This window comes from Macaca mulatta, chromosome 1 (genome assembly GCF_049350105.2).
Source record: "Macaca mulatta isolate MMU2019108-1 chromosome 1, T2T-MMU8v2.0, whole genome shotgun sequence".
Classification (NCBI taxonomy): domain Eukaryota; kingdom Metazoa; phylum Chordata; class Mammalia; order Primates; family Cercopithecidae; genus Macaca; species Macaca mulatta.
The window spans coordinates 36,505,456-36,518,528 of NC_133406.1; the positions used below are offsets into that span (position 1 = coordinate 36,505,456).

Genomic DNA, 13,073 nt, shown 5'->3' on the forward strand with positions numbered 1-13,073 from the left:
AGTCAGTTTGCTTTGGGACCGCATCGGTGGAACCAAGTCATGCCAACCTCCTACTGAAGAGGCTTCCACAGCACATTGCTCTTACATGTGAAAATGTTCACTCCTGTACTCTCAGCTGTAAAAAGAAAAGCAGTCATTTTTGAGGATTAAATGGCACCGTGTAGACATGTAGCATTGTGCCTAAACAGTGTTCATTATGTGCCTTTCCCCTTCCTTCTTCCCTGTTTTTTACATATTACACACACACACACACACACACACACAGTCAGGGGCTCACTATGTTGCCCAGGCTGGTCTGGAACTCCTGAGCTATCTTCCTGCCTCAGCCTCCCAAAGTATTGGGCTTACAGGCATGAGCCACTGTGCCTAGCCTTTTCTTTCTTTTATCATCTCGTGTCCTTTCTTAATTTAAGCCTTCCTCACAGATTACCTGACATCAGGAGTTCAAGACCAGCCTGGCAAAGCTGGTGAAACCCCGTCTCTATTAAAAAAAATTAACCAGGTGTGGTGGCATGAGCCTATAGTCGCAGCTACTCGGGAGGCTGAGGCAGGAGAATCACTTGAGCCCAGGAGGTGGTGGGTGCAATGGTCTGAGATCGCACCATTGCACTCCAGCCTGGGTGACAAGTGAAACTACATCTCAAAAAACAAAAAGCCTTCCTCAACCCTCTCTCCTTTAGTTCTTATCAAATGAAACACTTCTGTCTCTTCCACATTGAACAGTTTATTGTGCTCATTTACCCAACTGCCTCAAGGTTAGAAAGTACCTACCCTGAGCCACATTAGGTACTCAAATATTCAAATCAATGAAATAAAAGGGTTTTAGTTTCATACCACTCAAGGGATAAAAGTGGACTCAGCCTAACTATACAATCGGATGGAGCCAGTGTTAGCTACTTACAGGTTTTCCGTCTCGAGCATCCCAGAAGATGCAAGCCACCCGATGCTACTGCACACCAGGCTCTAAACGCACTGAACACACTTGTTAAAGGGTAAGTCTCAGAGACAGAACAGGTGGCATCCGTTCCAGCACTGGCCAGCTGTGTTTGGCGTCATAAACAGAGGATCTGAACCTCCCACCTGGGGAACCAGGACAAGCAGCAGAATATAGTGGTTCCAAACACATTCTCTGGAGCCAGACTGCCAGGGCTGGAGCCATGGTTTCACCACTTACCACTGTGAGGCCACGGGAAAGCAGTTTAGCCTCCGTGTCCACTCCAGCATAACCATACCTACCTCATAGGGTCGCTGGATGACATGAGTTCATTTTTATAAAGTGCCTATGAAACCGCTTTTGCAAAAATCATAAACTGAGAAAACTATGAGTGACATATCAGACCTAACTGACCCCATCTTGTTGCTAACCTCTAAATTGTCCTTGTTCATTCCTGGGCATAGGCCAAACTAGCTTTGGGAAGGATTTTTGTGTATAGTTTGTTTAAATAGCCCTTCCCAAAAAGGCTAAACCGTTCTTGTAAAACAAATGAAAGGCCACTAAGCCAAGATGAGAGGAACTGGAATTCTTACCAGCCATTATTCTGGAGGTCATAAGATTTGCAACTTCCCCAATTACTCTTGAAGGTTAATGTCACTATTGTGAACCTAAGATTGGCCTTTTTGATGTCTTTCCAGGTTTTTCATTTCTAACAACCAGATGGCCCCACCTGGACCTGCCAACCAGTTCTGTGGCCCCCACCTAGGAACTGACTCAGCAGAAGAGAACAGCTTCGATTCTCCATGATTTTACTCACCAAATTATCCTTAAAAACTCTGACCCCCCCATTTTCTGAGAGACTGATTTGGGTAATAATAAAACTCCGGTCTCTGGCACAGCCAGCTCTGCGTGAATTATTCTTTCACCATCGCAATTCTTCTGTCTTGATAAACTGGCTCTGTCTAGGCAGTGGGCAAACTCATCCCAGCACTGTGGAAGGCCGAGGTGGGTGGATCACTTGAGGTCAGGAGTTCGAGATCAGCCTGGCCAATATGGTGAAAGCCTGTCTCTACTAAAACTACAAAAATTAGCTGGGCATGGTAGCACACACCTGTAGTCCCAGCTACTTGGGAGGCTGAGGCAGCAGAACTGCTTGAACCCGGGAGGCAGAGGTTGCAGTGAGCCGAGATCATGCCACTGCACTCCAGCCTGGGCAACGAAAGGAAACTCCATCTCAAAAAAAAAAAAAAAAAAATTGTAAGTTAAATCACATTGAGAGATTCTTGGAAGATTCTAAAAACAAGACTTTCTAGACAACCAAAAATGAGTGGGAGAAAAGGACTGAAGGTGGAATGTGAGGAGGTGTATAAACTGCTGCTTACTAGCCAGTTTAATTGGGCCTCATGTATGCACAACTTGTGTATATTCTACCCATACCTAGTTAAGGTTACTTCTAAAAGCAGTAACTCATTCATAAAAAACTGAAGACCACATCAACCAGAATGGAATGTTATCCTGTGGGGTTCTACACCCACTCTATAAATGCTACATTGACTCAAAACACTTAGAACTTACTTGGAGTTGTCCTCAGAATGGATTTTGAGAGAATTAAATTTCACTTGACAGTCGCTTCATGTTGAAGACACACATACAAACACATTACCCACCTTATGCACAGCAGCCTGGACTCCAGATGATGCCTTTTGTTCACTTCCAAAAATGTAATCCATCAACGGATGAGTATTCACCCCCACAGAGGACATTCTAAAGAATGTGCCAGAGGGCTGCTTGCTAAAAGCAGCTTCTTTACTTTATAGACATCCGTATTACGTAGAGAGAAAGAAACGCTGCTTAGATTCCCTGTCAACTGAAATCATGGGATAAACACTCCAATCTCCAGCCTACTTTGCCAATAAAATATTGCAACCTTTATTTAAAACAAAACACAACTTGGCAAACCTTGTGAGAAGACAGAGAGAGCAGTCCCTTTCAAGGGCCTCATTTATTTACATCAAGTTTAACACTGTTAGCAGTTCACAGTCAGACAACAGAGGGAGAGAATTAAATTAGAAAAACAACGGAAAATATATTACAACAACAATGAAGAACAAATACCTGACAACACTGGTAGCGTGGCCCACGACTGATGTGTTTTTAGTTAAAATCCCACGTTGTCTCACTATGTCCCCTCAGCAATGCACACAGTGCCCGATGCTCCAAACCCCACTCTCTGTGCACCACATACACACCTGCAGGGCGGGACCTTTGGTATAAATGTTCAACGAGTTTTAAAGAATCTGAATCCGCATGTTTTGGGACAAAGCTCTGTCAACCACCATGAAATGTTTAAACTTATTTTTACTAAGCAAGCATAAAACTGGGGTTTGTCCAGTGACAGTCATTAGAGAATCAGACTGCAGAAGGAAAAGTGCAGAGTCTGGGAGGAGATGGGGGTTCTGAGTATGCATCAACAGCTAAGTCAGCCTGTTCACAGTCAACACACCAACCACACCACCGCTGTTCACCCAAGGAAAGATCTGAGTGATTCCTCTTTTACTTACTCCCCCGTTCTTAATGGGCACGACGGCAGTGCACGTGCACTTACGGACACAAACGCAGACCAGCTATACAGATCTGAGATGAAAGGGTTTTCAAACATATGCCCTAAAGAACCATACAATGAGTATCTCATTGTTCCTTTCTAGTTTCTGAATACTAATTGACAATCATCCTCATCATGGTGATTTCTCAAGATCTCAATAAATTCCTCTCAAAACATAATGGAGTCCAAGCGGCCACAGTGAAAAATTGCTGTCAAATGGAGGAGAGCTGGTTTCTCTGGCCTTCATCTACCAGAAGCATCTCTGTCTCCTGGCCTTCTTGCCACTCACAATACCTGGTATGGTACTTCTGAATCATGCAGAACAGTATCTGAGGTTTACTGTTGATGACCCTAAAGCGTTCCTAGTCCTGCAATACCTTCTAAAACAATAAATTTGCATATTTTTTGTTGTGCTATAATTGCTGAAAATTAAGTATACATACATGTGAACATTTAAGTCCCATTCTCCAGCTAAAGTTGATGGTGCCTAATTACATGATTTAAAACTCCCGCTCTGAGATTCAGAAGCAAATCTAAGCAAGTTCCGACTACACAAACTCCCTATATTTCCTTTCATAAAGCCTGCTAGCATTCCACAGTTTGCCTCCAGCGTGTCCTAAAAGGTTACTTAGCATGCTCGGAGACCCCAGCTTCTAAGGGTTCAGCTCAGTAGCCTGGAATGACAAGGAGGACCCTGAAAATCTGCTGATGCGAGTACAATGATGAACAGAGATTCTTCCAGAACAGACACAGATGACATGTATCACAATTCTGCTCCAGATATGGGGTGGTCTGAGGACAGTGCTGTGCCTGGCCTTTCCCCTTCAACATGCCAGCTGCTCCCTCTGAGTGAACAGGGCTTTGCTACTCTGCTCAGGGTAAAAGGTAAGATTTTTCTAGGAGAGGTAAACAATTTCAAAGTTAGAGATGTACATGGGGATGAAGAAGTAAGTGCACTTGGAGGGAAGGGTCCAGTGAGGCCTCGCAGGTGGGCTTGAGAAACGCAGCCATTGCTGAGTGAGCACTCTCAGGAAACCACTTCAAGTGGGGGATTCTCACAGATGGAGGCTCTGGCCACTGCCACCTGAGAAGCTCGTGTCTACCAGTTCTCGTTCAATAATCATGCAAAATCAACCCAGCTGACAAGTTTTTCCTCTGTAAGACTCATGAAATCTATCTTTGAAGGCACAAATCTCCAAGGGTGGCCTCTCAGCAGTTTCTGCCATTCCAAGTCAGCTTTCAATTATGATCTGCCACAAGGCCTCCTTACCTGGGGAGGAGTATGGGATCTTTTTATCCTGATCCCACAGGGTGAAGTCTTCCCTAATTTCCTGTCCTTTGGATCTAGGATATTGAGTCAGAAATGAAGGTATCATCTTGTTTTTGTTTTTTCTTGATGTGTCTCACTCTGTCACTTAGGCTGGAGTGCAGCGGCGCAATCTCAGCTCACTGCAACCTCCGCCTCCTGGGTTCAAGCAATTCTTCTGCGTCAGCCTCGGGAGTAACTGGGATTACAGGCGTGTACTACCATACCTGGCTAATTTTTACATTTTTAGTAGAGATGGGGTTTCGCCATGTTGGCCAGGCTGGTCTCAAACTCCTGACCTCAAGTGATCTGACCATCTTGGTCTCCCAAAGTGCTGGGATTATAGGCATGAGCCACCAAGCCCGGCCAAAAGGTATCATCTTGTACATACTCAAGATAGAATACATACCTCACAGAGGTGGCATGAAAAGCAGAAATTCATCCTTGTGGACACTGCAATAAACTTCCCAAAAGACAGGCTGGACTAGGAGTCTGCGGGTGAGTGCTCTGGAGCAGGCGCGGCCCGCCCACAGCCCTGAATCCTACCCACACTTCCCAGTAAGAGAGGAGCACAGGGAATGACAGTGAAGTTCAAGTGAACCACAGTTGTGCTGAACAGAGCAAGTAACAATAACGATTACTACTGGCTTGCTGGGGCGGGGGCGGGGCGGGAAGCAAGCCTTGCAAAAGTCTAGTAGTTGAAAAACCGGAACTCTATCCAAATGATATAGATATCCTGACTGTTAAAGAGTGGGAGACGTTTCAGAAGTTCTCACATACTCCTACGGATTCCAGACTGAAGTAGGCATTTACAAAGGAAGTGAGCTACTACTGGCTTGATATAAGCTAAGACAGAGATACAAACCGCTGAAGCCTATCAATACTTAAGCCAGAGACCCACCTACAAAAAGAGGATTGGTCACAGCAGATCCTTAGGGCACAGAGATGAACCCCAAATCCAGGGGGAACAATTTAATGCAAGACGATGAAACTCAAAAATCAAGAACAAAAATATAGATAACCCCGTCAACCCAATATGAACTCCTGGTAGGGGCACAGCCTGATAATAACAATGACATCAGTAGCAAAATGGAAGGGAGCAGGAGGGGTCATCATGAAATGTAACTATCATTCAAAAGTGGCCACCAATGCAATTTCCTTTCAAGTATTTTATAATAGGTGAATTAAATTCAGCTACTCTTTTTAGAAAAAGAAAAAAAAAGATAGATGACAAATGTCAATGTCATTTATAACTGGTAGGAAATCCTAGAAAAGTAATTCCCAGAGTGCACTGGTTTTATGGCCATCCACTTCCCCCTGTAAACCTAACAAAACTATGCAGGACATAGGTTAAAAAAGACACTGTCAACATAACAGATAACAAGTCTGCTCCCACCACATTTAGGATAAATGGCCAAGCATATAGTGGACAAATGGAGAAGAGGGCCTCATCCTTCTTGAGTCAAGGTCCCTGGAAGAGCTTCTGTGTTCTGGAGTGAGTACACATTCTTACTTTTTAAAGATCGGAATTAAACCAAAAAGTTGGTCCCTAGTTCCCTGAAGTAATTCAGCTCTGAACTACAACTTTAGCAAAACACTTGCTACACCTGCTCATATTCGTTAAGCAGTTTCATATTTCTAACTGTGATACAGGACAGAGGTGATTCTTACATATCTGCATTTTCAGGTCCCCCACAGGGTCCATCCACATTGAATCAACTGTCTTATCTTTTAAACAGACAATACTACCACCTTATAGTTATATTACAGTTGATATTTTCTCAAAGTGCTCTCATATACATTATCTCATAGTTATTAAAACAATGTGAACAATAAAGTTTTTTTTAAGAAAAAGGAATGTAGGACTAACTAGGTTTTTTAACAACTCAAGTTGGTTTTCTTTACTACAAAGTGCACATTGCTGTGTTGCTGAGGTCTGTCCAAAAGAATGACCCCATATGATTGTTTAAATGACTGAATTCTACTGAGTGCTTGCTTTGCTCGTGTCCCCATTACTCCACATTCAAATCCCTTAAGGTCAGAGTGTCAGGAGCATGTGCTTTACAAAGTGTGCAACACCACACAGGCTGATTGTCATTCTGAGCCACTTTTTTGCAGTGTCTCACATGGCAGCAGGTATGGTGGAAAGACCCCACAACCATAAAGTCAAGAGACTCGAATTCTAGTCCTGGCTCTGCCACTAATTAAGTGTTGAGACAATGGGCAAGTTACTGAACCATCTTCTGCTAGTTTCTTAATCTATAAAGAAAAGGGTTGGGGTACTAATAGTTTTCAGATAGCAGTGGGTGTTTGAAACACCTGGTGAGATCACTGGAGAATACACTGGCCGAGACCCCAGTCCACTGGGAATTCTGTGGAGTGGGGCTATTCCGTCAGTTTGGTTTTTTTTTCCCCCTAGGGGATCCTGCTGTGCATCCCTAGACTGGGTGTTAATAATAGTAGTAGCAGTTTAACATTTATAGAGTGTGCTCATTGTGTGCCAGGCACTTGAGCTAAGTATCTTACAAATATCATCTCATTTAATCCTTACAACAACCCTGAGGTAGTTACTATTATTATCCCTGTTTTACAATGAGGAAACTGAGGCTCCCAAGGTTAAATGACTTGCCTTTTAGACCGGCATTAGAGCCTAAACACTAAACCACTATCTATACTGCATCCTTTAAACTCAAAATCTCCATGACTTTAGTTAAACAAAAATGGGCAGTGCCTTAGCAAAGTCAGCATGCTTTATTACCTGGGAAATATTTTACTGGCCAACTTTCAGTTGAATCCTAAGAAACTCTCCATCTAATTTAAATCCTAAAATGCTGCTGGTAAAGGGTCTCCATTGTAACGACCTCTACGTACAGAGGTCATCTAGAAAAACACTGAATGAGTTTCTTAGGGCCAAATTTTTTAAGGCTAATCTCTGAAAATCATGATGGAAGTCTACAGGAAAATATATACATTTAAATTTTACACAAAGCCTTTTAAGAAAATACTTTAGGTAAAGCACAATCAAGATGTATTCAACACAAATCACGGCATTTTAAAGTAGGAAATCTAAACTGAAATAATATTATCTGTACATGAAAGGAATCAAGCAGTGGCAGCCCAATACACAATCTGTGCATCCAGATACACAGCATAACCACGTTAGAAAATTGTCAATGCCTTGTACGTGGGCCTTTTCTCACTGCTTTTAGAATAGCTAAAATTAAACTACACTTTTAGTTTCTAGAAGCAGTTTTCTCTGCTTTGGATTCAAACCTTTTAATTTACATAAGGGTTTGTGTTTAAGCTGGTCCTTTTCAAGTAGAAAAAGGAAAAACCTAAATTATGCTTGTACAGTAAGTTGACAGTGCCTCTTTAACCTGAACCTTGAGCCCTCAACCCCTGAAGTTACATAGTTCAAGCATCATGTGGATGGGGTGTGCTCCAACAGTCAATGCCACTCGACAGTGTTGACAAAAATCAATTCCATTTATGTATTGTGCACCCACTGTAGGCAAGACAGAGCTAGGTGCTGCCCCTGAGTAAGACACAGCCCCCACCCCTACCCTTCAGATTGTTGTTGGGCGAGAAAACCAGGGAGCCTACATACACTCAGTAGTGTTTCTCCAAGGCTTATTTCCAGAACTCTCAAGGGAAAATAGAGCCCTTGCTTAAAAAACAAAGAACAAAAAAACCCTGAAAAACAATTATAATCCCTTAACTTGCATCCCACAACAACAGGGATAAACCTAAAAAGCAGCATAATAATATTCTGAAGTTTTAGCTTTCCCATCCTCGACCTTAAAAGGCTAACTGCTAAAACGAGTTCTTCAAGTTTATGGACAAGTATGATGAGCGAGAATGGCAGGAAAGAAGGTGGGAAAAGGACGGCTGGTTTTCACATCTGAGTTCTCTTCCAACCTCTACGAGGAGATGAACCTGATCACTAGCTGCCTGTGCTGCAGCTGCAGGCGACGTACTGCGGGGATCACCCAACACCTGCCAGGAATGCCCAGCACCGCTTGTCTCCTCTAATCTTCTTAACCTGGGCCTCCTTTGGAGCAGCAATGGTAAGAATCAAGGTTTCCTTTCTTTCCAGTGAAAACTCAACTTTGTTCTTGGTCAAAAATGCCAAACTCAATTCAAAACATAGTTTCCCCCTTAGTATTCCAGCCCAATTAACATAATCGCAGCAATTCTTAATTTCATTAATATTTTCTACTCAGCAAATAAGAGAATGAAAAACCATTCAGCATGACAACACTGCACTGAAAGAGCTTTCCAGAGAGGCTCTCAAAGGGACAGCTGTACACTTATTTGCAACACCCTTGAGAACATGCACTATTACCTTAATTGAACAGATTAAGAGATGGGGCTGTGGTTTGACACTGTATCAGTGACAGAGCCAGGAAGAAAACTCACTGCTCAATGTTGAATTCCTATCTTCCTAAGCTAATATTCCTTTGAGAGAACAAAATAAAAATACGTGTGTATTGAGCTCTCCTTGGGGAGGATGGGGGAAGTATTCATAAAGCTCTAAAAAGAGAATGAAGCAGTAATTGGAATTAGACCCAATACCAAGAACATTAATAATACCTAACTCATTAGATTCACTTCCATGCCATCCTAATTAGCTTCCACAATTATAACTAAGTAGGGAAGGAAAAGGCCTATTTTTCAAGGGCAAAACATATTTAAGGATTAAGTCATTAGGTTCCCAGGGTCTAACTGGTGCTCCCTGAAAATGACTACTCTTCAATTATGCATTCTTAAAATAGAAGTGAAATGACAAAATAAATAAAGAATATTCCCAATAAGATCTGTACAAATAAGCACAATGATTGGGTGGGGGGTAGGGAGGAATATGTGAGAGAAGAAAAGCACGTGAGAATAACATGGGGGTGATTCACTTCAAATCCACACAGAGGAGAATGCCTCTCCCTATTCTCTACCTAGATTGGGCTCAAGGTGATAAGGGAGGGGAAAGGTAGAGAAACAGCCATTAGGACCAAGCCAGCTTTTCCTCTCAGTCACAGGCCACCGGGTTTCAAGAAAAGACCATCTCCCTGGTATTTTAGTTAATAAAGAAAAATACGCAGCTGCTCAAGTCCTTGGCCAGTGTGTCAGTATGCAGGGGAACTGTATCCCAACAGGATTCATTCCCTTGTGAGAATCTGCAGGGACTACTATTTTCAAAATCAACACTGGTTAATGCTCTGAATGCTACCAGGAATAAAGGAAGACAGCCTGCCCAGCAAAAGACAGAGAAGAACCACTAGGGAGACCCCTGTACTTATGGTTTACAGATAGCCACCAACAAGCAGGAAGCCGATCCTGGTCCATTATGAAATAATATACCAGACTGGGAGAAGTGACTTCTGCTAATCTGTGTAAGATTTCAGAAGGTTTTCAATCCCCTGCTTCAACTTTCCAGCATTCTTTACTTCCTGCACTAATACACCAGCGGAAAACAGGACAGAGGCATTCAGGTAGGGCCACATTTCCCAGTTTTGTGTTGTAGTGCTCTGATTTGCAGTTCTTATTACAGCAGCAATGGCCTTGTGGAAGCAAGCAAGGCTAACATCTGCTTCCAACAGTCCTGAACAAAAATTTATCTGGGTATATTCCCAGCTTTCCTTTCTTCTGTCCCACCAAATTCATTAGGTAAATTGGAGCATAATCACCATTGGTACCTACCAGAGCCCCAGGTCTGGGTGCAGCTGCTGCGGTCTTGCTGAGAGCAGCCCTGCCTAGCACCTCCCAGCATCCCAGGTAGGGATGGGCTGCATTGCCTTCCTTATGACATACACATGTTCCCTATTTTCCAGTGCAGTTTCCAACCCTGTCCACGACTGCCTCGCCCCCACTTAATTTACCTCTCCTATACTTATGTGGTTTGCTTCTTATTTTTGAGATGAAACTGTAAACGTGAGAACTCAGGGATCTGAGGTACTTCACATAAACACACTCAAGTATGAGTCTTTCATTTTCTGAAAACAAGAACACAGGAAAACAAGTCCCTTTCCCTCTCCCCTCAGAAATGTGTGCATTTTCCCACCAGGCTAACAGTGGCTACCTCTGCACCACATCACTGATTTCCTGTACACATGACAGTAAGTTATTAAGGACAGGGTTTGCCCCGGGCACACCAGCAGCTGCTGAGGACACCTGTAGCTCCTGCAGGCTTAGCTCCAGTTTGCTCACAGCCTCTCGGAAGGCAAATTTGTTGCGAGTCTGAGGGATGCAGTCCACATAGCCTGAGCAGTAGTCGAGCAGCTGGTGTCCAGTGTCTACCAGCTGGCTGTTGGGCACAGGTTCCGTGATTGCACTGGACAGTAGGTCAGCACATTCCAGCAGGGCCTCTTTGCTGATTTTGTCTGCTGAGATTTTCTCAGCGGCCTGTTTGGTTTTTCTCAGAGCCACTTTAGTACCTGCTGTGCCGTTGGCCATTTTGGCTGGCGAGATGGACGATGTGGGCAGAGGCACTTGAGGTGGAGGCATCACTGGCCTCCCAGCTTTCCCACCGACGGGCACTGCACCCAGAGCTGCCTTCTTTCCTCCTTCCTGTGTTTCTGACGTGGACTGTCCTGCAGTCGGGGCAGTCGGCTCTTCTGTAGGGTCTGAGCAGATGGACGGATGCTGCAGTAGTCTCATCACTGGTGGTGGGGGTGGGGCACACTTTGGTTTTACCCGTCGGGGTCGGTCCTTGTCTCCAGAGGATGTGACCTGATGCTCAGATAAGAGCTTGAATTTATTCCCCTGAGAGTCTGTGCCAATGAGCTGCACGTCAGCTGGAGTGTGTTTCAGAGTGGGTGAGATAAGGACTGGCACTTTGTGGTTGTGAGTGGTTGGGAGGACGGGGGCAGCCTTGGCTGGAGAAGGCCAGCCTGGCTGCTCTCCATCCTCTAGAACTCCAGCCATCCCAAGTCGTGCCCCACCATTCTTCTCTTTGCCCTTGGGGGCAGCTGCCACTCCAGCCACTCCCACCCCTGGAGGGTCCTTCTCTGTAATGGCTAGATCCCCAGAGGGCGTTCTGAGAGGAAGAGCTGTGGCTCCTCTGGGCAATAACTTGGCTTTTGGTCTCTCCCTGCTTGGAGCAGCACCTTCCTCTGATTTTTTTGGAAGCATGTCATTGGCCCTGTCCACATTCTCTTCTGGCTGAGAAGAGGTGGACACTGTCCTTTCCAGCTGGAGTTTGGACCTCTGGCAGTTCCTGGGAAGGGTCATTGCCATCCTATCCTGCTCTGGAAGCCCTGAGGACATGGAAGATGTAGAGTTTGACCTTGGAAAAGGCTTGGAAGTGTCATCACTGGCTGTGGGTTTACCTGCTCGTAAGCCCAGTGTCTTTTTGATTAAGCGTGGTGTAAAGAAGCCTGTGATGCCAGACCACCCACCCCCAGCAGTGCCACTGCCCCCACCCCCACCACCGTCGTCATTACAGAGGTTCCTCTGTGCAAAGCTCCCCCCATAGCACTTGGGTGGCACCAGATTCGCCTCTTGCTGGGCAGGAGTGAAAGAGAACCCATCAGCATGCTGTAGAGAAGCAACAGATGAGAAGTTACCCGTGAGTTCGTATTTCTTATGGGGCTGATTCTCCATTTCTCGGAAGGAGCTGCTGCGTTTGGGGGGTGTGGGAGCATTTCTCTTTTTCATGAAGGAGCTGAAGAAGCCCCCCTTCCTATCCCTGGTGAAGCATGTCTCTTTGGCATCTTCCAAGAGGCTGCTGGGTGACTTGTCTCTTTGCTTTCGAGGCAGTGCTGGGGATCCACTGGAGGCCTGTGCACCTCTGACGAACCCTGACGAGAAATGGCCGATCAGTAACTTAAAAGACAAGAAGTGAATCTATCACATTTGAATTACCGAGGCAGCATTATAAGAGTTTTGTCAGCATTTATCAAGTGTCAGGTGTTGGCAGGACTCAGAGATAAATAATAAATACATTATCATTTCACGGTGACTGGTGTTCCAAACGTGATATGAGTTTTAAAAATCAGGGGAGACAGGGGGCCGGGCACGGCGGCTCACGCCTGTAATCCTAGCACTTTGGGAGGCCAAGGCAGGAGGATCAGGAGGTCAAGAGATCAAGACCATCCTGGCTAACACGGTGAAACCCCATCTCTACTAAAAATACAAAAAATTAGCCGGGCGTGGTGGCGGGCGCTTGTAGTCCCAGCTACTCGGGAGTTTGAGGCAGGAGAATGGCGTGAACCCAGGAGGCGGAGCTTGCAATGAGC

The 13,073-nt window shown here is 44.7% G+C and overlaps 1 protein-coding gene across 8 annotated transcripts in view; it reads right to left on the reverse strand.

Annotated features, from left to right (window-relative positions):
• Nucleotides 1-10,476: 10,476 nt before the first annotated feature.
• ABL2 (ABL proto-oncogene 2, non-receptor tyrosine kinase) overlaps nt 10,477-13,073 on the reverse strand; it is a 119,871-nt gene continuing 117,274 nt past the window's right edge. For 4 of the 8 annotated variants that reach the window (XM_015122847.3, XM_015122831.3, XM_015122856.3 and 1 more), the window contains 2 exons: nt 12,402-12,635; nt 10,477-12,092 (listed from right to left, as the gene is read on the reverse strand). In XM_015122847.3, coding sequence (XP_014978333.2) covers nt 10,912-12,092; nt 12,402-12,635 — 1,415 coding nt within the window. In that variant the 3' untranslated portion in view covers nt 10,477-10,911. Of the gene's footprint in view, nt 12,636-13,073 lie in introns of all 8 variants that reach the window. The other 4 variants (XM_015122805.3, XM_015122790.3, XM_015122797.3 and 1 more) reach the window with 1 other exon arrangement.